This window comes from Onychostoma macrolepis, chromosome 10, assembly GCF_012432095.1.
Source record: "Onychostoma macrolepis isolate SWU-2019 chromosome 10, ASM1243209v1, whole genome shotgun sequence".
Lineage (NCBI taxonomy): Eukaryota > Metazoa > Chordata > Actinopteri > Cypriniformes > Cyprinidae > Onychostoma > Onychostoma macrolepis.
This window is the reverse complement of record NC_081164.1, coordinates 25,410,406-25,436,486: the sequence shown is the minus strand read 5'-3', so window position 1 is coordinate 25,436,486 and position 26,081 is coordinate 25,410,406. Positions and strand designations below refer to the sequence as shown.

Below are 26,081 nucleotides of genomic sequence, written 5' to 3'. Positions count from 1 at the left end.
TATAGTCAGTCAGTCAGTCAGTCAATCATCGTCTGTCTGTCTGTCTGTCGTCTATCTGTCTATCATGTCTGTCTGTCTGTCTGTCTATCATGTTTATCTATCTATAGTCAGTCAGTCAGTCAATCATCGTCTGTCTGTCTGTCTGTCTGTCGTCTATCTGTCTATCATGTTTATCTATCTACTGTCTGTCTGTCTGTCTGTCATCTATCTATCATGTTTATCTATCTATAGTCAGTCAGTCAGTCAATCATCGTCTGTCGTCTATCTGTCTATCATCTCTGTCTGTCTGTCTGTCTGTCTATCTATCATGTTTATCTATCTACTGTCTGTCTGTCTGTCTGTCTATCTATCATGTTTATCTATCTATAGTCAGTCAGTCAGTCAATCATCGTCTGTCTGTCTGTCGTCTATCTGTCTATCATCTCTGTCTGTCGTCTGTCTGTCTGTCTGTCTATCATGTGTATCTATCTATAGTCAGTCAGTCAATCATTGTCTATCTATCTATCTATCTATCTATCTCTATCTCTTCGTCTATCTATCTGTCTGTCTGTCTATCATCTATCAGTTTATCTATCATCTCTGTCTGTCTGTCTCAATCAATCAATCAATCAATCAAACTTTATTTATAAAGCACTTAAAAACGCCGAAGTGGACCAAAGTGCTGTACAGAAAAATAAAACTCATACAAAACATAAAATACAAATAAAACCCATTAAGAGACCACAGAGAGTTAAAATAATTAACCAAATATCAGCATCAGGTGTCAAAGGCCAGGGAAAAAAGATATGTTTTAAGAGACGATTTAAATAAAGACAATGAAGAGGCCTAATGGGCAAAGGCAAATCATTCCATAATTTAGGAGCTGCCACAGCAAAGGCACGGTCCCCTCTAAGCTTACGCTTTGTTTTTGGCACATTCAGGAACAGCTGATCAGAGAGAACGGGTGGCATGTAAGGGTGTAGCAGCTCAGAAATGTAAGGTGGGGTAAGCCCATTTATGGGATTTAAAAACAAATAGAAGAATTTTACATTGAATCCTAAAATGTACTGGCAGCCAGTGAAGTGAAGCTAAAATGGGGGAAATGTGCTCGTATTTACGTGTTCCAGTTAAAAGACGTGCTGCAGCGTTTTGCACCATCTGCAAACAAGCAACAGAAGACCCACTAACCCCCACGTACAGTGCATTACAGTAATCTAGCCGAGTGGTTACAAAGGCATGGATTACTGTCTCAAAGTGTTGGCTTGGGAGATATGGCTTTATTTTGGCCAGCTGCCTCAGTTGGAAAAAACTTGATTTAACTACTGCCCTGATCTGACTGTCGAGCTTAAGATCCGAGTCAATTTTCACCCCTAAGTTAGTGATGGTTGGCTTGATGTACTGAGCCAAGGCACCCAAATCAACCAGAGGGGTCACGGTGGTCCCACCAAAATCCATCACTTCTGTCTTGTTTTCATTGAAACTTAAAAAATTAAGAGACATCCATGCCTTTCTATCATCAAGACAATCAAGTAGCGGTCTGACAGTGTCATTCTTTCTAAGTGGCACATAAATCTGGCTATCATCTGCATAACAATGGAATAACAAGCCATGCTTCCTGATTATTGAACCACGGGGGAGCAAATAAAGAGAGAAAAGGAGCGGGCCTAAGACTGAGCCCTGCGGTACCCCACAAGAGAGAGGAGCCAAAGACGACACAGAGTCACCACAGTTAACACAGAAAGTCCAGCCTTTTAAATAGGACCTGAACCATTGGAGTACTATGCCCTTGATGTCCACCCACTGCTCCAGACAAGATATTAAAATTTCATGGTCCACAGTGTCAAACGCAGCAGTTAAATCAAGAAGCACCAGAATAACACAATCACCAGCGTCAGTAGCTAAAAGGATATCATTGAAAACTTTTAGAAGTGCAGATTCTGTGAAATGATGTTCTCAAAACTACTTGTTCAACCTCCACATCATTTAGTCACTTGTGCACATCACAGTTTACATCAGGTAATACAGACTGCGCTATTATATTGACAACATGACTAAGCATTTTGACTATCTTGTTTGTGAACAATGACACAAGGACTTTTCATTCTGATGGCACTGAAATGTTCATTGACATAAATACTTACTTTTGAGAGATGAACTAAAGATTTTGAGTAGGTTACAGGCTTTTGCAGGAAATCCATTGTGTGGTGCTGTTTGTACGAATTGTTTTGAGAAAGGCACACACTTCTTTGCAAATATTACAGTAAGAATGATTCGAGAAATGCACCAAAGCGACTGAGAAAAACTGTAACCCATTTAATCCCACCGGTCACTATTGTATCTATTGTAGCTTTTCACTTATGAAGCTCTAAAAATGTTACTGAATGGCGTTTTAGTGCATTTCCTGCAAATATGAAAAAAAAGGGTCTCATTTACATATGTGCAGTTTGACATGATTAGTGCAAATTGTGTCACATGACCAGAGCAGTTTATTTCCTGTTTGCACCTTGAGAAGATGACTGCATCAACGCTCTAAAACAAAAGGCTAGTATATGTTAACACAAAGATATGACAAAGATTTTTGGTACATGTTATGAATTCACAATTATGTTGATGTCAACAATAGTGACCACTGGGATAATACAGTGCATGTAGGTATAGATTTAAAACTAACTGCAGTTGTTAGTGAAGGTTACACTAAAATGTTGCAATGACAAAGTTACAGTGAATACTGCACTAAATTCAGAGTTTAAATGTTACAAATTAAGTTACAATATTGATGATGGTAGCACTAATATAACAATTTTATGACATGTTTCAATAAAGTAACAATTTTGAAATACGTTGTATTTTTTGTCTTTTATCTCAGTATTTCTATCAGTGTTGTATTATTAGGGTTTTATGCACAGTAGGAACTCTAGAATGTGATGAAAGTTTAAAATAGCTGAGCTGAGATATATACAAATTTTGATGACTGCAGTAATATGTTAATTCAGTATACACATTATCCCACCGACTGACCATAAAACACAATTTTTCACACATTAAAAAAAAAATGTGTGTGTGTGTGATTATTATTATTATTGATTATTTCAATGGGTTACTATAATGACACATCATTTGGATATTTTAATTTTGGGAAAAATTTGGGATTAAACGGGTTAAGGAACATTTCTTGACCTTAAAGTCGTTCTCATATCAGTTGTGAATATATCAATAAGATTAATTATTGCGCATGCGCGCCCTCTGCTGGTGTTCAGTGTAATATTGAAATTAATCATACACCACGTAATTGCATCCAAGCAGTTAACCTCAGTCGTTAAATATCTGTAAATAATAAATCAAATATACCAGTATCCAATATCAAGACACAGAGATATTAGTTTACAATCTAAAATTCTAAACTCTTTAAATAAATGAATGCTCGTATGCGACAAAAAGCTAATTGGATGTTTTAAGCTTACAGTCAATTCTGAATTTTTTTTTTTTTCTTGAACAGATTTTATTTTTGTAAACTGTAGCCTAAATTAAGCGTTTGTCAAAGTTAATTAACTTTGAGATCATGCTAGCCAGCTGATATCTTTTATGTAAATAGGTGAAGTCAGCTAAAATGGGCTATCAGGTAAAATGGGACAAATAGCATCATATCTCTTTAAATTTTAACAGAAAATCACAATAACTGATCTTGCAACAATGAAGTTGACATGTAACAATAATTTTTTTAAGGCAGGCTGGTTAAACTAAAATGGGCCACAATTTTCAGCTAAAATGGGCTGCATACACACACACACACACACACACACACACACACTTTTACACAGAAATTGGAAGTGAACATAGGTTTATAGACCTAGATATGTATCCATACAAAATCTTAAGTCTTTTAAAAAATGGTTTATTGCATTGCAGACAGTATGGCAGGAGGACAAGCAAAGAAAGGAAACAGAGAGACAAAAATAGAAAAGGAAAGAAAGGAAGATGTCAGTAAAATGGCTGCATACACACACTTTTACACAGAAATGAAAATAGGTTTATAGGCCTAGATACATATCCATACAAACTCTTAACTCTTAACAAACTCTCTTGCTATGGCACACTAAAGACTGTCAGTTTACTGTTAAAAATAAAATGATTCAAGCTGAAACGACCTGTGTTGTTCTCTTTTTATATTGGCCCATTTTAACTGAACAGCTGGCCCATTTTACCTGAATGTTGTGCCGTGGCTCAAGAAGGTACCTGCTGATACTCTAACTCTCATCATTTTAAAACGTTTACACTTTTTCACATTTAAAAAATATTAATATATTTAAGAGACCCATGCTAATTTATAAGAACATCATTAGATCTCATGCATAGCTTATCTAATTAATGATCATGTGAGCTGATGAAAGTTCCGACAGAAGTTCAGATAGTCAGCAGCAGGTGGCGCTCTGACATCATAAATCACTCCACACTAAACTTTTATTCCAAATAATTAAATATATGTGACCCTGGAGCACAAAAGCAGTCATAACGGCGGGTATAGGTTGAAATAACCCTCTCGACAGAGATACTGGCACTCCATAAAACCAAAGTTTTGTATAATGAACACTTTACAATTAGCATGATTTAATTAATTGAACACTGTAGGAATGACCAACAATACATTGCATGGGTCAAAATCATTAGGATATTAAGTAAAGATCATGCTCCATGAAGATATTTTGTACATTTCCTACCATAAATATATCAAAACTTCATTTTTGATTAGTAATATGCATTGCTAAGAACTTAATTTGGACAACTTTAAAGGTGATTTTCTCAATATTTAGATTTTTTTTTTTGCACCCTCAGATTCCAGATTTTCAAATATTTGCATCTCAGCCAAATATCGTCCAACAAACCATACATCAATGGAAAGATTATTTATTTAGATGCATAAATCTCTATTTTGAGCCACAAAATTGACCCTTATGACTGGTTTTGTGCTCCAGGGTCACTTTTTGAGCTTAAACTTTCCATCTTTAATAGCCTACGATCATACCATTCAGTTATTATGTTAATAAAAAGAAAATGTGAAATAATTATGTAGATATAAATAAACATTTAATGTATCTGGCATCTTTGATTTTTGCATTTCAAGAGCATTTCCACATCATCTGCGTCTCAAGGGGGCGGGGATAATACACATATTAATTAGCAGCGAAACTCCGTAGCCAATAAAAAGCGTGATATGCTAATGAGCTCTTGACAGCTGTGGAAACCGGAGTCCAGCCGCAGTTCGCGAGGACCGGAGCCGTTAACTCTCTCAAACTGTTAGGATTTTATCATGGACACCACGGTAACTTCATTAAAAACGGCTGTCGGTGTGGTTTAACGCGAAGTGCGCGGTTTCCCCGTGAGTTTGCGGTGAAGGAGTCGTTAATAATGTTCCGTTTGTTCTCGCTGGCGGCGGCGGAGCGCGGGAGACAGAAGCGGCGGCTCGAGCTCAGTCTGGCGGGAATCTGTGAGCTCGAGCTGCTCAAGCGGCGGCACGAGGCGCTGATCGCCGGGGCGCTCGCGCTGCACTCTCCCGATCCCGAACCGGATCCCGAACCCGAGCCGAAGAAAGCCGAGCGGCCGAGCGACGATCCGAACCCGCCGGTAAGATTGATACAGTGTCGGGAAGCTTACTTCGGAAATGTAACATCTTACAGATTACAAGTTATATTTATTTTGTTATTAAATTACGTAATTCTGTTACATGCAACTAATTCACTGTTTTCTAGTATAAATATCTAAACATTCTCGAATCGAGATGCATTTACTTGACAAGTAAAATGATTTAAGATATTAAAAAAGTATCAAAGTTAGGCAGGGTAACATTCTAGTAAAACTCAACACTGATTACTGCCAGACTTTCAGAATCCTTCATCACTTCAATTCATTTTAAAGCACAGCCACCACAAAATCAGCCTCTTTTGAGCTCGTTCTGAGGTTAAATACAGATTTAAATTCATAAGACATAGTTTAATAGCTATGATACTGTTTTTGAAATCAAATCTTTGCACAGCTGTGACAGGAAACACTGGCATCTAACAATGGCTTGGAAAAAAAATTAATAAAGCATATACATAAACCCAAATAGGAAATAAAACAGTTTTCAAATAAACACGTGTCCTATTCTGTGTAATTAGTGTAATTCTGTGTAACTCTTGAAACACTGGTGTCTCATATTTTAGAGCAGTCAATGCCATTTATTAAAGAAATCAATTAAATATGTATGTGGGTGTGTGTGAAAATATTCAAATGTAACTCCCTTTCTTAAAAAAAAAATCATAAGTAACTGTAATTTAATTGCACATTTTCCCTCAGTAACTGATTGCAGTTACATTTGTTTTGGAACAAAATTATGTAATTTATTTACATGTAACTAGTTACTCCACAAACACTGGTTATGTATATATTGTGTACTTGATATATGACGAAAACTTTAAAGGTGAGGTGCATAAACAAATTAGTGAATGAGTTTAATTCATTGAAAAATTTCACTAGAAATTGCTGGAAAATTTCTCAATAAATTACAACAACAATAATAAAAACATTGATTTAAACATGAAATTTGGAAGTAGAAACAGTATTTTTCTTGTAAAACATACTGCAATAATCCTTGTTTTATATGCAACTTCAAAAAATCAAATTTTTTTTTTTACAGTGTGGCTTTCATGTTCTTCTGAGAAACATGTTTGTTTGCTAAAGTTTGTAGCGTATCATGAGCAAAATATAAGAATGCATTGAAAAAATTGGTGTAGAAACCGTTTTCTCTCAGAAATTGCAAGTAAATTTTACAGTAAATTACAAGAACTCAAGTAACACACTGAATTAAAAATGAAATTTTGAAGTAGAAAGACTGAAATAATATTTTTAGTAAAACGTAATCCAATAATCCATGTTTGCAACTTTGGAAAATAATTTTTTTTTACAGTGTAACTTTCATTTTCCTCAAAGAAACATGTTAATTAAAATTTGTAAAATTAAAGTTTGTAGTATATCACAAGCAGAACATAATATGTTTTATTAGTAAGTTTCACAAATGATTCGAGATGAATGCAAGTAACATGTTGAGTTAAATGCGAATGCAAGTAGAAATTGTATTTTCTTGTATAACATGCACCAATAATCTTTTTGTTTACAATTTTTTTTTTTTTTACAGTGTAACTTTCATATTCCTCTGAGAAACATTTGTTAAAGTTTGTAGTACATCACGAGCAGAATGCAAGAAAACTTTCATATTCCTCTGAGAAACATGTTCATTTGTCATCAGTGATTTATTGGCCCGCAGAAGACTAACGTGGTTTGGAAGTTAAAAAGTTTGGTTTCAGAGATTTATTACACAAGAGAAAGTGCTTTGTTAAATTTCTCACAGGACTTCGGCTGTCAGAAAAGAGGTTTGTGTGTTTCCTCCATCAAAACAAACAGGACATTAATAATAAATCATCATTCATAGATCAGACTCAAACAGCAGTCTCTGCATTCAGTATGGAAACCAGAAAGAGCCTATAAACCAGTTTACAGCAGTTCTGGAGCAGTGAAATGAACTGAAATGACCTAAACATGCTGGATTATTGTACTGTACATCATATTGGCCTTGTGCTGTCGTTCTCTTCCCGTGTTTTGCTGAAGGATGGAGATGTTGGGCTTTAGTTTGAGACCAGATTGGCCTGATGGTGTTTGATGAGGGTCTGGATCTGAACAAGCCTCATCTGTTCTAAATGAGGGGCTGGACACACACACACACACACACACACACACACACACACACGCACACACACACACGTGTTTATTCCTGGCGTCAGTGCTGACAGCGATCTGACAAAAAACAACAGCCGGAAACACTTCACACACTGCCCTCGTTTCATCCGTGTGTGTGACGGCTGTTTGACTTGTTTAAACACAAGTGTGTGTGTTGCTGTAGTGCTGGTGGTCTCTCAGCGGCCGCTCTGATTGGCCAGCTCCGCTGTAATTAACAGCCTCGTCTTTCTCCTCCTGTAGCTTCAGTGAAATAATAATTGCAGCATTCAAACCAGTGAATAATTGATGAGAAGAAAAGGTTAAATTGCAGTGGAGCTGAGCTGCTTCTCTGACTGCGAACCGTGCTTTATTCTGCTGAATCCTGAGTGTATAAGAGTCTTTCCACCTGCTCGACGTGCAGTCTTAAAAATAAAAGAAGAGTTCTGGGTTCCTCAAAGAACATTTCAGTGATCAATTCTTTAAAGAAAATTATTATATTATAAAAAGAACCTTTTGTGGAATGGAAAGGTCTTTAAAATGGAAAGGTTCTTTAAGTTCTAGAAGATTAAAATGTTCTTCAGACTAAGATGACATTATATTAATATAAAGGTTCTATACTGGCACTGATGGTTCTGTGAAGAACTTTTAACATCTATAGAACATTTCTGATGCAAAAAAGGTTCTTTACACTAAGAAAAAGTGGTTGTTTTAAGAGCTGATCACTGAAAGGTTATTTGAGGTACCAAAAATTCTTCTATTGATTCAGTGAAGGAGAGAGAGAAGCATGGCTTTTAAAGGTTTTTCATGGAGCCACTGAGTTTTAAAATGTTCCTCACACAATAAAATTAGTGGTTCAACAGATCACAAAACTCTTAAGTACTACTTCAAAACCACAGCAAAAACTACTAGCCTAATTAAGAAAGTTCAAACATGATTAAAGACGGTTTGAACAGTTAGGAAAAAAACAAAACAAACAAATTTCAAGCAGAGATAAACAAAGTTGCAAATAAAATAAGGCCTAACGTTACTTTTCAGGCACATAATGTAATAATCAAGTGTAAAACAACACTGCATAGTTCTTGTCTACATCTGCTCCGGCGGTGAAAAACAACTGATGACCGCTCACTCAGGGCAGTGCAGTCTGTGCTGAAACACTGCTGTCAATCAACAATCGTGGGAGGGGCCTCCGTCCGTGTGACATCACACAGAGATCGGCTCGATTTGAGAAAGGGGTAAAGATTTAACGAGATTACAAAAAAAAAACACTGGGAGGATTTTTATCATTATAGGGTGGTTGTGTACCCACACTGCCAACACACATTTCAGTTCAAACAACTTGTAAAAGTGCATGTAGCATTATATGACCCCTTTAATGTATTTGGTCTTGGCGGAATAGATCTGCTACACTGCTGCTGTTGGTTATTGCTGTAGTTGTAGATTATTGCTGCTGCTGCTGCAAGCAAGTACAGGAACGTGCTACTGCCAATGCATATGACGATACGGTGCCGTGAGTATTTAAGAAGTACTGCTGCTGCACAAATGGCATCTAAAATAACCCGTAGCAGATCTATACAGGTGGAGCTGGGGAAGGTGGAGGGCTTCAGAGATGCTCTGAAAGCGCGCTGCAGGAATCTCAAGTGAATACTACTAGCCAGCCATATAAATGCAAGGCAGTAAGCTCATTGGCTGCATATGCAGCATGAACCAATCAGCTTGTGCCAAGTCGTTTAACTCTCTGAATATCATCAGTTACGCTAACAACCCGTCAGCTTGCGCCATCTAGAGTTTCATGACTGAACTGTATTATATCTGATTCATGGGGTGTGTCTCAATCCGCAGTAAGTGCACTGCTGAGGGAGTCACTGTCAGAATCATTCCAGCGCACTGATTCATTCACTCCTGAGAAACTCCCAGAATGCAAAGTGAAAACAGCTGTTCACTTGCTTTCTGAGTCTGGATATTCATTAGGACTCATTTCATATCTCACTCATATTGTTTTCCTAACTAAATATTTTGGTCTGAAATGACTCAAGCAAACATTGTTCAGCACAACATTGTTTGTAATAATTATTTAATAATTTATTGGTTAGTTATTTACTATAAATTTCAGATTTATTTGAGTTGTCCGTTATATTTCATTGGCTTTTCAGCTTTGTTACTGATTTTTCACTTATAATATCATAGGAAAAATAAAAACTTGGTAACGCTTAACAATAAGGTTTAATTTGTTAACATTAGTTTAGTTAACCTAACAATGACAAATATTTTTAAAGCATTTATTAATCTGATAATTTAATCATTTACTAATACGTTATTCATATGTAAAGTTGTGTCTTAATATTATTTCATGCAAACATGAACTTACAGTGAACAGTTGTACTTTAATGTTAACGAAGATGAATAAATGCTACAACAAATGTATCTCTCATTGTTAGTTAATGTTAATGCATTAACTAACTTGTTAACTAATGGGACCTTTATGTTTAAAATGAATATGGAGAGAAGCTCCGATCATTTGAGAAAAGTCTGAGTTCATACTAAGATCTCTGTATTTTGTTTGCAGGCAAATGGAAAACAAATGTATGAACCATTTGAGATGTTGTTGAGATCTCTTCATTTATTACAATATTGTGTTACTCCCTAAAAAATGTAACTAAGTACGTTACTTAGTAAAAATTAAAATAAAAATAATGCATTACGTTTCTTTTGCGTTCATTTTGAGTTACTTTTTTCTCATCTGGGCTGAGCTTGTTTGTTAATAATATAAAAGTGATATTTTTGGCAAATATAAAATCCCTTTTACATCAAAAGTGAAATGAATGAGCCTCAGGCCGAGAGAAATGTAGATTCAAAAAGCTCAAACAAATTGTGCTGCCATTCTTGATGGCATGGAAAAAGTACTGATTACTGATTACGTAACTCTCGTTACTTGTAATGCAAAATTGGAAGAGCCACATGTGATTTCTTTTATTTAAGCATCTTTCTCTCGCTCCTTCCTCTCCTCCAAATTGTTGGTCGACTAGCTCATTCATTGCTTGTACATATTGTAAATATTTACTTTACTTCACTCTCTCTCACACTTTAAAAAAAAAAAATATATATATTGTGACTAAATTATTGATTTTATTGCCGTATTCTCTTCTTGTGCAGTTCCTTTCCCACATTGATATGCACACACATAAATCTTGTACGTTATGTCCTATAATATCCCTAGATGTACCACAATTGATTGATGAGGGACGTAACATTGATGGTGAAATGCTTTTGTCAGATTGATTGAATCTTGTTAGAGCCGTTCCCATGAGAGTTAGTATCCACTTCGTCAGGTTAAACTAACAGCCTTGCATGATCTTATTTAGGGGCGCTGGAGCCATTAGCACACACACACACACACACACACACACACACACACACCTCCCCCAAACAAACACACACACGGCATTTATACATGCACCTCAGTAAGAACATTTGAGTGAAAGTGTGTGTAATTGTGTGCTGTTGTATGTTGGTTCGTTGCATTGCAGTATGTGTTTGACGTGATGTCACAGGACCGGCTCTGAGTGACAGACGGACTTTAGATGGATGAGCTTCTTTGGTCAGCTGGAGTCCAGTGGGAATGACATCTGTCCAGCAGTTAGGAGAATTAAAACACACACACACACACTCGTCAGCTGTCGCCCCACAAACATCACTTCCGCACTTATTTGATTTGCTAATGTTGTTTTCATTAATCAGTCTGTCACATCATGTGTGACTAGATAACTAGATAACATGTTCAGGACGGGTTGGTTTGGTTACATATACCCAGCAGTGGTTGTCTGATTACTGTTGTGCTTTAGTTACGAGTTAACCTGTTACGCTATATGTGTGTGTGTGTGTGTGTGTGTGTGTGTGTGTGTGCAGGTTTATATATTCTGGTGGGGACTTAAACCTGAATACACACAGACTCATGGGGACTCGTGTCACGGTGGGGACCTAAATTGAGGTCCCCATGGGTACAAAAGCTTATAAATGATACAGAATGAGTTTTTTTGAGAAAGTAAAAAAGCAGAAAGTTTCCCGTAAGGGGTAGGTTTAGGTGTAGGGTCTGTACAGTATAAAAACCAGGATAGCGGACCAGATGTGTGTGTGTGTGTGTGTTTCAGATGTGATCAAATACTGTGATTTATATAGTAATTATTTTAAAGTTAGAATAAATAAAGTTTAAAACACAGATTATTGGAGTACAGTTTACAATTTTTTTTTTTTTTACAAGAATTTTACAAGTCTTACTTAATAATTTTTGTAATTATTTGTGAAATTTACTAGCAATTTCTGAGTGAAAATTGTTTTAAACTAAATCCTACTAATTTCTTTTTCAGTGTTAGGCCCTATGAAATACATTTTCCCCCTAATTGTTTTATTTTCCCCCAAAATCCATGTTTTAGTTTCATTTTAATGGGTTTTATTTAAAATTCCAATGTGTATTAAATTAAAATTTTTTAAAGTGGATGTATAATGAATTGAATTCATAACTTTTTATTTTTAAAAAAACATTTTTAATTTTCTGGATTCTGTATTTATGATTTAATACAAATTTATTGCCAAACACATTGGTAATCAAATAAATGCATAAATCTTTAACCGTTTAATTAATATTTTAAAATGTAAAAATATAAAATGTTAATATTGACATCTTTTGTAAAACAAAGTGCTGCACAACAGAAGCTTACTGTTAAAAATAAAAATAGATGAAAAATTTGTAATATTCCTTTAAAATGATTTATAAATAAACTCTATTATTATTATTCTGTCATAATTTCTCCAAGCTGAACCAAACTTTTATTTTGGCGGGTTGGAGTGCAGTTCTTTGTGTTTCTGTGTATCTTCTTAAAGTAAATGATGAAATGCTGCTGAAGTGACTCTCAGATGAAGTTGATGTGCTCATGTAGTGAGTACTTTTGATTTATTCATACAAAATTTGACATTTATAGTGTGGTTTTTTTTTTTTATTTTTTTTTTATACTAGATTCCATGTTTTTTGCGTTGCTGTAATCTTAGGGCCCTACATTTAGCTCATCTTAGTCCAACCAGAACTTTCGAGTTCATTCTGAGATGGTCACAGTGAATTACACACAGGACATTACGTTCCTCTTGTTCCCAGAAGGCCGTTCTGCATTCTCAGCTCATCTGATTTTAATAAACCTACGCAGAGACCATTTCACACTCTCACAGCGCTCACATTAGACACAGGCGCAGGCAAGCCAGAATGCCTTGAGATAATGCAGTAATTAGGACACACACACGATGAGTGTGCAGTATTTATAGAGATCAGCTGATGGAGTGGCGTTAAGCGTCCTGATGTGAGCATGTTGATGTTTTCAGGACGGCTCGTGGGGTCTGATGAACCTCTTGCAGCATCAGGTGGGAGAGCTAAAGGTGGACACAGATAGTGGCTTGGTGGAGCCCCCTACTGACGCTGGAGACATTCCAACTGCTTCAGGTACGGATACTGTTCACATGATCACATTACTAGGGCCCTATGAAAAATTTAATTTTTCCTAAATTCCAAATTTTTTTTAAAATTCCGTTTTTTCCAATTAAATTTTTCTGGACTCCTTTTTAAATGGTTAAATTACATTGTATTAATCAAAAAGCATGTCTAATTAATTAAAATCATGAAACTTTTACAAATTCAAATCGATTTATTAAAAGTTTAACAAAAATGATATGTTTAGGGCCCTATATGAATTTTTATTTTCTCACCATATACTGCAAAAAATTATTCTCTTAGTATTTTTGTCTTGTTTTCTTTCCACATTCAAATAAGTAGACATGTTAAAACAGAATTTGGTAACAAAACATTCTCTGCAAAAAAAATGATTTTCTTACTTAGTATTTTTGTCTTGTTTTATAGTATAAATATCTAAACATTCTTGAATCAAGATGCATTTACTGTACAAGCAAAATGATTTAAGATAAGTCTTGTTTTCTATAAAAACGTATCAAAATTTTGTTATTTTTCCTTAAAACAAGCAAAAATATCTGCCAGTGGGGCAAGAAAAATCATCTTGTTTAGCCTTTGAATTAAGATTATTTTTCTTACCCCACTGGCAGATATTTTTGCTTGTTTTAAGTAAAAACTAAAAATCATTTTACTTGTACAGTAAATGCATCTTGATTCAAGAATGTTTAGATATTTATACTAGAAAACAAGACAAAAATACTAAGTAAGAAAATCATTTTTTTTGCAGAGAATGTTTTGTTACCAAATTCTGTTTTAACATGTCTACTTATTTGAATGTGGAATCAATTCCATAGTGGAATTGATTTTTAATGATAACTTGTCTTATAAAGACGGACCTACTGTAAGCTGCAAGGTTATTAATCAGTGTTATTTGCTTCTGTTGAAGCCATTTGATGGAGCATTTTCAACTAATTTTTAAATAATTGTGTTCAATACTTGAATTCTGGTTCATTACCTATAAAATATCCACCAGAATATCACAGCAAAAGAACACGTCCATGAAGCACTGCAAATTTAACTTAATTATTGTTACGCATATTTTGCAGAAAACTTAAAACATAGCCTACTTTCTATACTCTGCTATCAGGGAACGTTCTGACAAAGTGTTCGCAAAGTTATGAACAAACATTCTTCCAGTAACATTTATAGAACGTTTGTTCAAAATTATCTGGTCTGTAATAATGTTCTCAAAACTTTAGCACTAAAGCATTATTTATACATCGTTCATGTATGGAATGTTTTTTCCCGAAATGTTGTAGTAGGACGTTCATGTAACGTTATTCAAATGTTACTATTTGTTTCAGAATGTTCCAAGAAAGTAACGGTCCCATAATATTTTCAATGGAATTTTAGGGCCAGTTTAACCAACAGCGTGCACTAGCACAAACCGTCTTTTGGTGTTAAAATAGTACTGTCAGGTTTTACTAAAGACGTGCAGTGAAGAATTAGCGCTGAAAAGGCGTGGACACAGTTATTTTTGCACCTGACTTTATTGAATATGCATTTCTAGGAGTTTCCCTTTCAGATGCAAAATTTATGGGAGGAGAGTATGCAAATTAATCACGCAACCTGTTTTACTAACATTTGTGCTCGTTAAATTACTGGCATTTGCGCCATTATTTAACGCCCAAAAAAAGCATGTCTTAAACTATTTTGCGCTTGAAGTGGCTGCAATGTGTTGCTAGAGGAGGCACCGCAGAGAACAGAGAGCTCGTGGCAGAAGGGAGAGGATTTTTTCCACAAGTATTAAGTTATTTTGAATGCCAGAAGAACACATTATCCGAACATATCGTTTGCCAAGCCACGCTATTTTTAATTTGCTTCAGGAAATAAAAGACAGCTTTGAACCCTCAAATAGGAGTCACGCAATAGCTCTATCAAAACTTCTAGCAAACCTTCATTTTTTTTTGGCCTCCGGTTCTTTTCAACGTACTGTGGCTTCTTTATTTCTTTATTTGCGCTGTGCTTGGTATATTGCGTTGGTCAATAGGGGTGAAGTCAGCTAAAATGGGCCACGTTTTGGTAAATGACTTATAATACCATCAAATAAGCTATGCATGAGATCTAATGATATTCTTATAAATTAGCATGGGTCTCTTAAATATATTTATATTTTTTAAATGTGAAAAAGTGTAAAACTACCATTATCGAGGTCCATGTTTGCTTTAATTGGCCCCTTGACTTAAAAGATCAGAATTTCTTTCCTTGCCATAACTGTGAGTTTGTTTAGACATGCTTGTTATGGCAATCTGGTGTCGATGATTGTTTCAATAAAGAAATCATCAGCATTTAGTGACTTTCATAACTGATTTCATTCAGAGCATCGTTGGGAAGAGTACAGAGTTTAATACTTAATTTTGTTCACATGAAATATAAAGCTTGAGTCAGTTTTAAGATTAATCTGAAAGACTTTTAAAAGTAAATCGGCACTAGAAGCTTAACTGCATTATAATACAGACGTCAAGAATCAGCGTATGAATCTCAACAATGGTGACAATCAGCATATTCAAATAAACGGATCAACTGTGAAAAATCACAAAACACGCTACTAAAAGTCACAATAAAATAGTAAAACAAAAGGAAATAGTAAGAATAAGACGGCTGCATAATTTATTCATCGCATTGCATGCTGGGAGCCATGGATGAGTTTTGATTGGTGCTCCCAGAATGTACTGCAACATGGAGCTTTATGTTGATTGTCACCATTGTTGAGATTCATTCGCTGATTCTTGAAGTCTGTTTGATGAAGAAAAGCAAAACTTCTAGTGCAGAATAAGTTTCAAAAGTCTTTCAGATTAATCTTAAAACTGCCAGATCTTACTATGTATATCATAAGATCAATAACAAAGTTAACTAATAAATCTACCAGTGATCATACTCCAAATTACATCAGTTACTCAAGCCACCATATGTTGATTATGTCTTTACTGAAACATAACTAACCCCTGATCACATTTTCTCTTGGCTTTTTTTCCCCCTTTTCTTTTTTTGTCATAACTAACATGTCTAAACAAACACACAGTTACGGCAGCCAAAGAAATTCTAATGTTTTAAGTCAAGGGTCGAGAGCCCAACTAGAGGAAACACTGACCTCGATAATGGTAACTCAAACATTTTTCAAAACATCATCTAAAGTCAGTCTGGTTAGTAACGTGTGAAGCTGGTGATGCTGTTTGTGGAGTTGTTTAATCCTCCTCTGCCGAGATCTTGAGAGATTTAATGTCTTATTTTATCTTGTGTTGATTTCTTCTAAGGCTGTGACTGAAGTCAGTTGTAGTTCTTGTATTTCTGCTCGTCTCGTCTCTTTTTTCTGTTCTTGTTTCCTTTCTTTCAGTGAGTCAGTTTGTTAACAGCAGGTGTTCTTCATTAATGCTCAACCGTCACTCAATTACTAAACTAATTATCTCATTAACTTTAACACTGCTTCAGTGTTACTTTTTTAACACTCTGAGCGTGGATTATATATACACTGGGAGTGTTGATTTAATACTGGGGGGTTTTTACTGTGTAGGCCTATAAACTTATTTTCACCCTCAATTTCTGTCTAAAAGTGTGTGTATGCAGCCCATTTTAGCTTAACCAGCCATTTCTACCTAAAATTACCTTTTTTACAAAAATCAGTTTCTTTTATAAATTTTTTTTTTTTTTTTTTTTTTAGTTGAAAGTGCATGTCAAAACATTGTTCATAAACCTTCGCTTTGTTGGTAAGCGTACTTATAATTGCTTTAGTACCCTTATTAGTGATAAATGAAATTTACTATGTCAGGCTCACTTGCCTTACAATTTCTCTGACAAGATTGATGTAACACTCTGCCCTGCCCGCCTTAAACTCAGACCAATAAAAATTGTTACATGTCAACAAGTGTTGAAGCAACAATGCAAGATCAGTTATTGTAATTTTCTGTAAAACATTTAAAGAGATATGATGTTAGAACCTTATTTGGCCCATTTTAGCTGACTTCAGCCTATGTAAATGACATGTTGCGTCTGTGTTCTTTAATTTGCATATTGTTAGTAAATCACCCGCCTGTTGGCGCTGTTTTGGAATTGCGCTCTCGCGCTAATCTGCCCTGTTTAGTAAAACTGGACCTTAATCTCTTAATGTTCACATCGCCAAGACAAAATATTTTAAAACATTAAAAAACTGAACGTTTTGAACATTCAGAGAACATTCAGAAATATAATTTTTATAACTAAATATATGAATAAATTAATGAATGAGGTATTTATATATGGGAATGTTTTTACCATACATAAATGCCAAAATGTAAGTTAAAAAAAAAAGACGAAAATTTTCTTAGATCATATTTTTGTTTGCTAGGTATTTATAATTAATCAACATCTTAGAATAAACAGTTTTACATTTACACTTCTCCATTGTCACTGGCAATGCTTCATGGGATTGTTGTTCTTTCCTTCATTTAAGTCTTAAGTCAAGTCGCTTTGTGTCCTGATCATTAGGGTTTGTTTTACCATAATAACGTCTGACTGACTGTACATCATCTCTTATATCTCAAATTCAGTGCTTTTTGGCTGGATGATTTCTCAGATTTTGATTAATTTGAATGTTCTGCCATGATTTAATTTTTTACATCGAGGAATTGTGATTTTGAATAAAAATATTAGCAAACGTTACAATTAGACACATTGCCGATCTGCCAGTGCTGAGCGCCGCGTTTTTAGACGCCGTTTAATGAGTGAGACGTGCAAAGATGCAAGATGCAACTCAATGGTCAAACTCGTCTGTCAAGCACGTTTACATAGAAAAGCAATGGAAAAACAGAAAGCTGTGCGAGTGTCAGTCAAGTGTTTGAAATAAACCCTTCTGTGAGATGATGTGGCTTCTTACACAGAATAAGGCACGCAACATATTTCATAGTATTCTAAGCAGTGATAAAGGCATTGCGTTATTATATACTTTATTATAAGGAAAATTATAAGAAGAACTCCGATAAACCATATATTGTCATAGTCATGTGTTTATTAGTCACGTTGACTCAATGAAAGCAGTTAAATCTTCTGTTTATTTAGCTACCACTTTAGGAATTTCCTGGGTTTCTTCTGCGGGGCGTATTCTTTGGTCTTCAGATGGAGATTTACTACTGATCACAGAACCGTGCTTCGCTGACAAGATGTGCACATGAATATCGCAGCTTTTGCTTAATATCGATTGCGATTTATTGTGCAGCCCTACCCAGAACACAATTTTGATTTAGGTGGAACCCCTGGGAAGGAGTTTTTGATCCCTGGAACGCGTTTTGATTTTCTCTCAGAACACATTTGGGCTAAATTTGAGTTCCAGTTGGGCTGGTTTTGTTCTGCAGACCTGGCAACCCTGTGTAACGTGTGTGTGTGTGTGTGTGTGTTTTCTGTCAGGTTTCTCTGAGCAGGCTGTGGGTCTGTCTCCTGTCGGCCCATCTGACTCTTCTGGTCTCGTTGAGATCCACCCCGTCCGGCTCTCTGAGAGACCCAAGTCTGTTGGTAAGCGGACCACCCATATCCTCCCCACACACACACACACACACACACACACACACACACACACACACACTTACAGAGATCCAGTTCACTCCATGTGGCTTCAGTGCCAGAAATCTGAAACTCCTAACCTTCATGAGGATGAGATGATGATGAGAGAAAAGTACTGAATTTCACTCTTTAGCTCTAGACTGTCCTTCAAGATGTATAGAAAGTGTGATGTTTTGTCAGTGAAATGGTTAAAGCAGAGACTTCCTGTCAGACATCTCTCTCACACACACACACACACACACAGAGAGTCATGAGACCTTAAAGCTTCAGTGTGAAAATACTCCTGTTGAAAGAAAGACCCTCTCTGTTAGAGCGAACAGACACACACACTCTCTCTCACACACACACACTCACTCACTCACTCACTCACTCACACACACACACACACACACACACACACACACACACACACAGACAGACTGAAGCACAGTCTCACATATACAAAGGTTGTGTGTGTGTGTGTGTGTGCGCGTGCGCGCAAGTGTGTTGGATGTTTAGACATGTAAATATATATTAGGGATGCAACAATACAGGGATTAGGAAATTAGGAGAAAAACAGCAAGGTTAGTTAAGTTTGGGGTTTGGATAGGCTAAATAAAATGAGTTGGTCTGACATATCTGGACTGGACTAAGATCATTATAAGCACTAATCTGTGGTCCTTTAGGTTGAGGCTGCTGTATGTTGTTTTCAAGCTAACTGTCTGCATCTCTCTCTGTAGGTGATGTATTTATCGGCCGTGAGCTGAACGCTCGCACCGCAGTTCCCCGCTCTTTCTCCGCACCCTATCCACCTCTAGAGGGCATCACTGAAGATGAGCCGTGGATCTGGCATCCCAGTGAGGATGCTGAGGAGGAAGAACCCTGCCCAGACGACTACAGACAGACGCAGCGTGCCGAAACGTACATCCTCGGCCTGATCCAGCGCCGCTCGCCTCCCGCCCGACCCACCAAACCCCGCACCAGCCTGGGACCCGAGGCCCGAGCCGTGGCCCGACAGAGCAGCCTGTGCCGCAAGGATCCGCTGTACATCCTTGAGGAGAGACATGCATGCTATCCCAGACTTGCCGGGATCCGCTGCGGCGCTCTGGATCCCAGCAGCAGCGAAGCCGAATCCTATCAGAACGCTCGCTCGCCATCGTCCGACGAGCTTGTGAACGCGCAATACATCCCAGCGCAGCCATGCCGTGCTCAAACCGCCGCGCACCGAACGCACACTGCTCCCAAACCCACCACCTCACAGCTCAGAGCCGCGGCGAAGAAGTGCCGCTTCACGGAGGACAAGATTGCTCAGAAGAAACCCGGACGAAAAGCATGTCGCGCTCAATCCGAGAACAGCCTGCTTGGGCAAAGAGAGCGCAAATATAACACAATGGAGCGCGACGCTCAAGCCAAAACACGCCGCGGCTCTGGTCACCGCCGCTGGCGCTCCACGCTAGAACTGAGTCAGGACGAAGCAGAGACTCCTCCCGAGCAGCCAATCAGACGCTCACGCAAACCTCGTGTCTATGCCCAACCGCACCTTCATCATCATCATCATCATCACCATCAGTTCCCGCCAGACGGCTATGCGCTCCGAGAGTCGGAGTCCAGTCTGAGCGAAGCCGAGTCTCCAGGCTCCAGCTCGCTCTCCAGCGACTCCGACGAGAGCGGCGGATTGGTCTGGCCGCAGCAGCTCCGCCCACAGCTGGCTCCGCCCTCTCCGTCACACCCGCCGCAGCCCAAAGCCTTCGTGAAGATCAAGGCGTCGCATGCGCTCAAGAAAAAGATCCTGAGGTTCAGGAGCGGATCACTCAAAGTCATGACCACCGTATGAGCGACGAACACCTAATCGCAGTGAACTGAAAGCAGTTTGAATTGAAGTGCCAAACAGGGTTACCCTTCGCAGGGAATTTGATTGACAGGTGATCTGACCAATCATAACACTGAATCTGCTTTTGTCTGGCAAACAAACCAGACAGGACAGTAGATTAACATCGGTGGACTTGAACTTGAAAACCATACATTGACGTCTTCGCAGTTAAAACAAGATACCTTCTGATGTTTATTTCATGCTTTAACTACACTCTTAAAAATAAAGGTTCCAAAAGGGTGTTTTTGCATTGATGCCATAAAAGAACCATTTTTGGTTCCCCAAAGAAACTTTCAGTGAACAGTTCCTAAAAGAAACATTTTGAAGAACATTTTAAAAAATCTAAAGAAACTTTTTCGACTTTAAAGAACCTTTTCTGCAGGTTCCATGGATGTTCAAGGTTCTTCATAGAACCATTGATGCCAATAAAGAACCTTTATTGTTAAGAGTGTAGTAAAGAGGAAGAGACGATCGGTTCACGAAGTAGGGTTGCAAAAAGGTGGAAAATTTCGGAAACGTTCCAGAAATGTTCGAAAATTTCCAGGATTTTTTGGAATCTCCCAGGGATTTTTGTAAAGTTTCTGGAAATTTACTGGAAATGTTCTACCCTTTTGCAACCCTAGATCATGTGCAGCTTGAACTGAGGCGTTACAGTGATTTGTCACGTACACACTGCAAGTTTCAGGAGTGATCACCGCATTTAAATGCAGGAGTGAGTCCCGTAAATTATCGTTCCATGTGTGTACGGAACAGCAGTCACTCCTGCATTTATAACCATAGCAACATTTTGTCATCTTGCATGAGTGAATAAGAATTTAGATACTGTTTGGTATCGGTCATCTTTTTTTTTTTTGGCTAAAGACTTTTTTCTACGTCGGTTTTAACTAAACTACCGCTGATAGACATGCTGTGTTTTGTTTCTGCTCGGGAGGCTGTTTTAGAGAGCGCTGTCTTGCAGTGTTGCCATGTCCTCATATTTAGAGTTTTTAGGCATGTTGTTTGGCCTTAGCTCATAAAGCTAGGCACTTTATGGAGTTAAAATGGTCTGTTGCGGATATGAGATTTATGTTTTTGGTGTTACAAAACAAAGCATTTGGGTGTTTTAGTGTTTTTTTTTGTGCTTGTCGATTTAAAAAAAAAAAAAAAAAATTCTGTGAAGATCTGGCAACACTGACACTTTACAGCAGTAAATATTTTACTGTATTTTCTTGCATCTCACATACAGACGAATACACATTTCTGATGCGCGATTAAATACATCATTAACAACTAGTTGTTCAGTTCCGTACACACTGCATAGAATTTCTGTAAATGTGGTTGTCACTACCTGTATTTTAGTGAATTTTGTGTGTACTGAACGCGATTAAGGAGTAAAAGGTGAACTGACAACCGAATTTAGCTGCATTGTGTACGTGGCTATTAAAGAGCCACAAAACGCTATTTATTGTTTGAATTTCTTAAAAATTGACCTCGTTTCATACCAGAGGTAACCTGCTCGGTCTTGTTTGTCGGCACGTTGTCAGTTTCCGCTTTGCTCTGCGATGTATTTTTCACTGCGTGAGAACAAGAGAGCGGCATGGCTTGTCGGACATAGCAACAGTAACTAAGGGGGGCGGATCTTTGCAAAGGATCAATTGTAATATGGATTTTGAAATTCCTTGTTCAGTGGAACAAAGTTCAAAGAAATGCTCATATTTCATATAAATATAATTTATAATGGGTTCTAAATCTGTTGACGACAAAAGGGAAACATTTCAAGGTGGTTTTCTGCCAAAATAAGCTCTATGGCTTAATGTTTGAAAGCAAAGAAAAAACAACCATAAATATTAGTATTTTAAATGTACTGTTGTTATATATAAAATAATAATCATAATAAATATTATTATTATTTTTGTTGTAATTATTATTTTATACATTATATATATATTTATTATATAAATTAAAATTATTAGGAAAGTTCAGTAGTATTATAGTGATGTCTTTTTACATTCATTTTTATAATTTGATATAATAATGATAATATTAATGCTAATAAGTAATAATAGTAACAAAAATAAATTGCGATTTGATGTGTTTCCCCAATTTGTTCTGCCTTTTTTTTTTTTTGGCTGGTAGAAAATTGTTATTTCTTAAGTCACGGGCCATTGCCAGATCAGGCAATATAAATATACAAACATTTCCCTAATAATGCCTTAATTTACCCCAAAGTCTTCCAAATTGGGGCCAAACAGCATGAAGCAGCTCACAGATCTTTATTTCTGGTCTGTTTATGCTGGACTCGTGAAGTTTCTCTGTTGTGTTGAATTCCTTTAAATTGCGGTTCAGTATATTCCTCTTCCTGTCATTCCAGTTGAGATTCCTGTTGAATATCCTGTGTGTTTTGGCCAATTCAGTTCAAATTCACTCTTTAATTTTGATGAATACCAGTGACTGATGACACATCTGATGTGTAGCAGTGTCATTTTCAGCGGTGCTTCTGGACTGAACGTGGCTCATAATGAGACGGTGATGCTTTAGTGCTTGTTTGGGGAGAATCGGATGATAGACTCGCAGACTGAGAGAAACTCAATACGGCTCTGAAGATTCACTCTTACTGACTTCACATGTTGTCTTAACACGCAACACTCAAAAAACAGAAATGAAACCCCGCTGAATGCATCACACGTGTAAATGCCTGTAAATGTTCCCTGTATTTATGAATGTAAACTGTAAATAAAAACCTGCGGCCACGTCTGCAAGATCAGACTTCACAACTGTGCTGCTGAGACCCTCCATCACCGTCGTGTGTGTGTGTGTGTGTGTGTGTGTGTGAAGATTGAGACTCGTAACAGTAGGACAGAGTTCATGTTCAAACTAAAGCTATTTGAGCATTTGTGAGGAAAAAAAGCAGAAGAGTTTTTCTTCTGTGGGACACAAACGAAGCTCTTCATAACAATATGCTCTCAATCTGCATGTTAACCCTTGTGCATCATTTTAAAAAAAGCTACACAGAGGTCATAAAAATATTATATATCCATGTTTTTGTTTTTTTTACTTTCACTGACATAGATCGTTTTACTACCACGAGTCCTGATTATAACTACTACTACGTTTTGAAATGAATCAATAAATGATTTTCCATATATTGAATGCTAAGCAGGTTTTGGGGATTATTACAGTAATATTTGTGCAGTGTCAGATAAAAACAAAATACCATGCACACATACAAACCACACTCTGATGTCTATACAAACTTGAATTCTTGAATTCAATTGGCCTTTTTTCCCCAGAAATGTCAGGAAAAACTATCAGAAAACAGGGATGAAGTGAGTATTTGCTCCCTAGGCTATACAGTAAAAATTTTAAAACAGTATAATATTTAAAGCCTTGCCAATAGAATGAAAGCCTTATTAATAAAGAATGAATGATTGGATGCTTAAATGGCACTGGGATTAAATATTGCCATTTAATGGGTTTCAATGGGGATATTTTTGTCTTTAAGATCCTGAGTGATGCTATTTTTGTCAAATAAATTTATTAAATATTAACGTTCCAATAAAAATACAAACTTTTTGGCCAATTTTATGCTGTTTGGATTAACAGCCAAAACGATCAAAACAAACAAAAATGTTGCACAAGGGTTAAAGTCCCGATGAAACCGAAGTAGCGACAGACTTTTCTTCCGTATTGTGACACATCAGTGTGTAGCAAATTATTGAAAAAGAATAACTGTAGGGCGGGACTTGGTTCAGTGCTGCAGCTGTTGATTGGCTGTTGAGATGTGGGCGTGGCTCTCAAAAGTACTTGCCGGGGCGGAGCTTAATGAGAGCACTTAATGATTGGAGAAGACCTGCAGAGAGAAGATCCAGTTATGACACTCTAATTAAACATTACGACCTCAAAAAATTAAACATGCATGGATGAATTGTTCACAATAACATGCTTTTAAAAATAGAGGACATGCCAACTGTGTTCCACAGAAGAAAGAATGACATGAGGGTGAGTAAATCATGGTGGAGTTGATATTTTCAAAGATGAACTACAGGATGCATGTAGAAGTTTTGCTGATTTGATCTGATGTATGTTTTGTAGGTGTGTTTGTTTGCAGTGATTGTGAAAGAGCCGCATTTCTGGCCTGTGCATTTCCTCTCACATAAACACTTCTTCAGCGCAATAACGAGCTCCAGCTGGAGCAGAACATCCCGCGCTCGCCGCTTTATTAACGCGACGCTGCAGGGAATGAAAGCATTCGAACTGCTGAAGCTCACAGACTCAGAGGAGGGGATGAGGAACAGAGAGCCATTGAGAGAGCTGACGGACGGACGGAGGGAGGAATTCTGGGAGTTTGCATAGTTTAAGGGCCGTTTACAAGACACCGTTTTCAACTTAAAACGGAAAACTTTTTATGCGTTTTGGCTGTTCATTTACACGATAAAAAGGTTTTGGAAATTATACTGTCAGCATGCATATTACATGATTGTGTAGTGTTTCTTTACAATGTGGCATCGCCAACCTACTGGTCTGGCATGAACACTGCAGTGTTTTTAGTTGTTTTCGTGGATCTGTGTGAACGAGGATCGTTCGTCTGTAAACGAATTTTTTCAAAAATGCAAAATAAGTCGTTGTCTGATTGAGTCTCTACAGATGACCAGTGTTATTTTAGTATTGCTATACTATTGTTAATATTTTGAATCAAATTTTATTTTTTTTCTGTTTTCTATTTTCATTTCAATTTTAGTTAATGTTTTGGTAAATATGTTGTGTTTCAGTTTATTATTTATTTTAGTACTTCAAATGAAATGAAAATGAGAAATGTTTCCTTGGCAACTAGCAGCAAAAACATAAGTAAAACAATTTTTTATATATATATTTCAATTTATTTTAGTTAATGTTTATTTTATTTCCAGTAACAAAAATGGTTTAGTTTTAGTTAATAATAATAATTTTGAACTTGAACCACACTGCAAAAAAAAAAAGTGTCCTCTGTATTTTTGTCTTGCAAAAATCTAAAAAACCTTAAATCAAGATACATTTACCGGAGATGCAAAATGACTTAAGATATTAAGTTTTGTTTAAAATGTAACATTAATAAAATCTTAAAATAAGAAATATCTCCCGGTGTGGTCAGAAAAATAAATTGAATTCAAAGGGAAAACAAGATTATTTTTCTTGTTTTAAGCAAAAGATTTCAGAATACAAAACTTAATATCTTTAGTCATTTTCTTTCTAAGTAAATAGATCTTGATTTAACAGGGTTTGTTTTTTATATGTTTGAACTGGAAAACAAAACAAAAACACCAAGTAAGAACATCTTTTTTTTTGCAGTGTAGCCAGAGTATTAACCAGCAAACATCTCTGATACTTTGCCTGTGCTGGTCAATCATCTGGACAGGAGCTAGCCAGCATAAACCAGCCACAACCAGTACAGTGAGACAGAGAGCAGCGTGTGTGTGTGTGTGTGTGTGTGTGTGTGAGTCGCTCCATCTGGAGGTG

The 26,081-nt window shown here is 36.8% G+C and overlaps 1 protein-coding gene across 1 annotated transcript; it reads left to right on the top strand.

Moving 5' to 3' along the window:
• The first annotated feature begins 5,219 nt into the window (after positions 1 to 5,219).
• On the top strand, positions 5,220 to 23,375 carry dact3a (dishevelled-binding antagonist of beta-catenin 3a). Its single transcript, XM_058788313.1, has 4 exons — positions 5,220 to 5,598; positions 13,090 to 13,207; positions 18,608 to 18,712; positions 19,480 to 23,375. The coding sequence occupies exons 1-4, from the start codon at positions 5,383 to 5,385 to the stop codon at positions 20,571 to 20,573; spliced, it is 1,533 nt and encodes a 510-aa protein (XP_058644296.1). The 5' UTR covers positions 5,220 to 5,382; the 3' UTR covers positions 20,574 to 23,375.
• Positions 23,376 to 26,081: the final 2,706 nt, after the last annotated feature.

Excerpts from the sequence above, each read along its gene's own strand:
- dact3a (XM_058788313.1), top strand. The coding sequence starts at position 5,383 with ATGTTCCGTTTGTTCTCGCTGGCGGCGGCGGAGCGCGGGAGACAGAAG. Across the intron at positions 5,599-13,089 it reads GCGACGATCCGAACCCGCCG|GACGGCTCGTGGGGTCTGAT; the intron begins GTAAGATTGATA and ends TGATGTTTTCAG. Across the intron at positions 18,713-19,479 it reads TGAGAGACCCAAGTCTGTTG|GTGATGTATTTATCGGCCGT; the intron begins GTAAGCGGACCA and ends CTCTCTCTGTAG.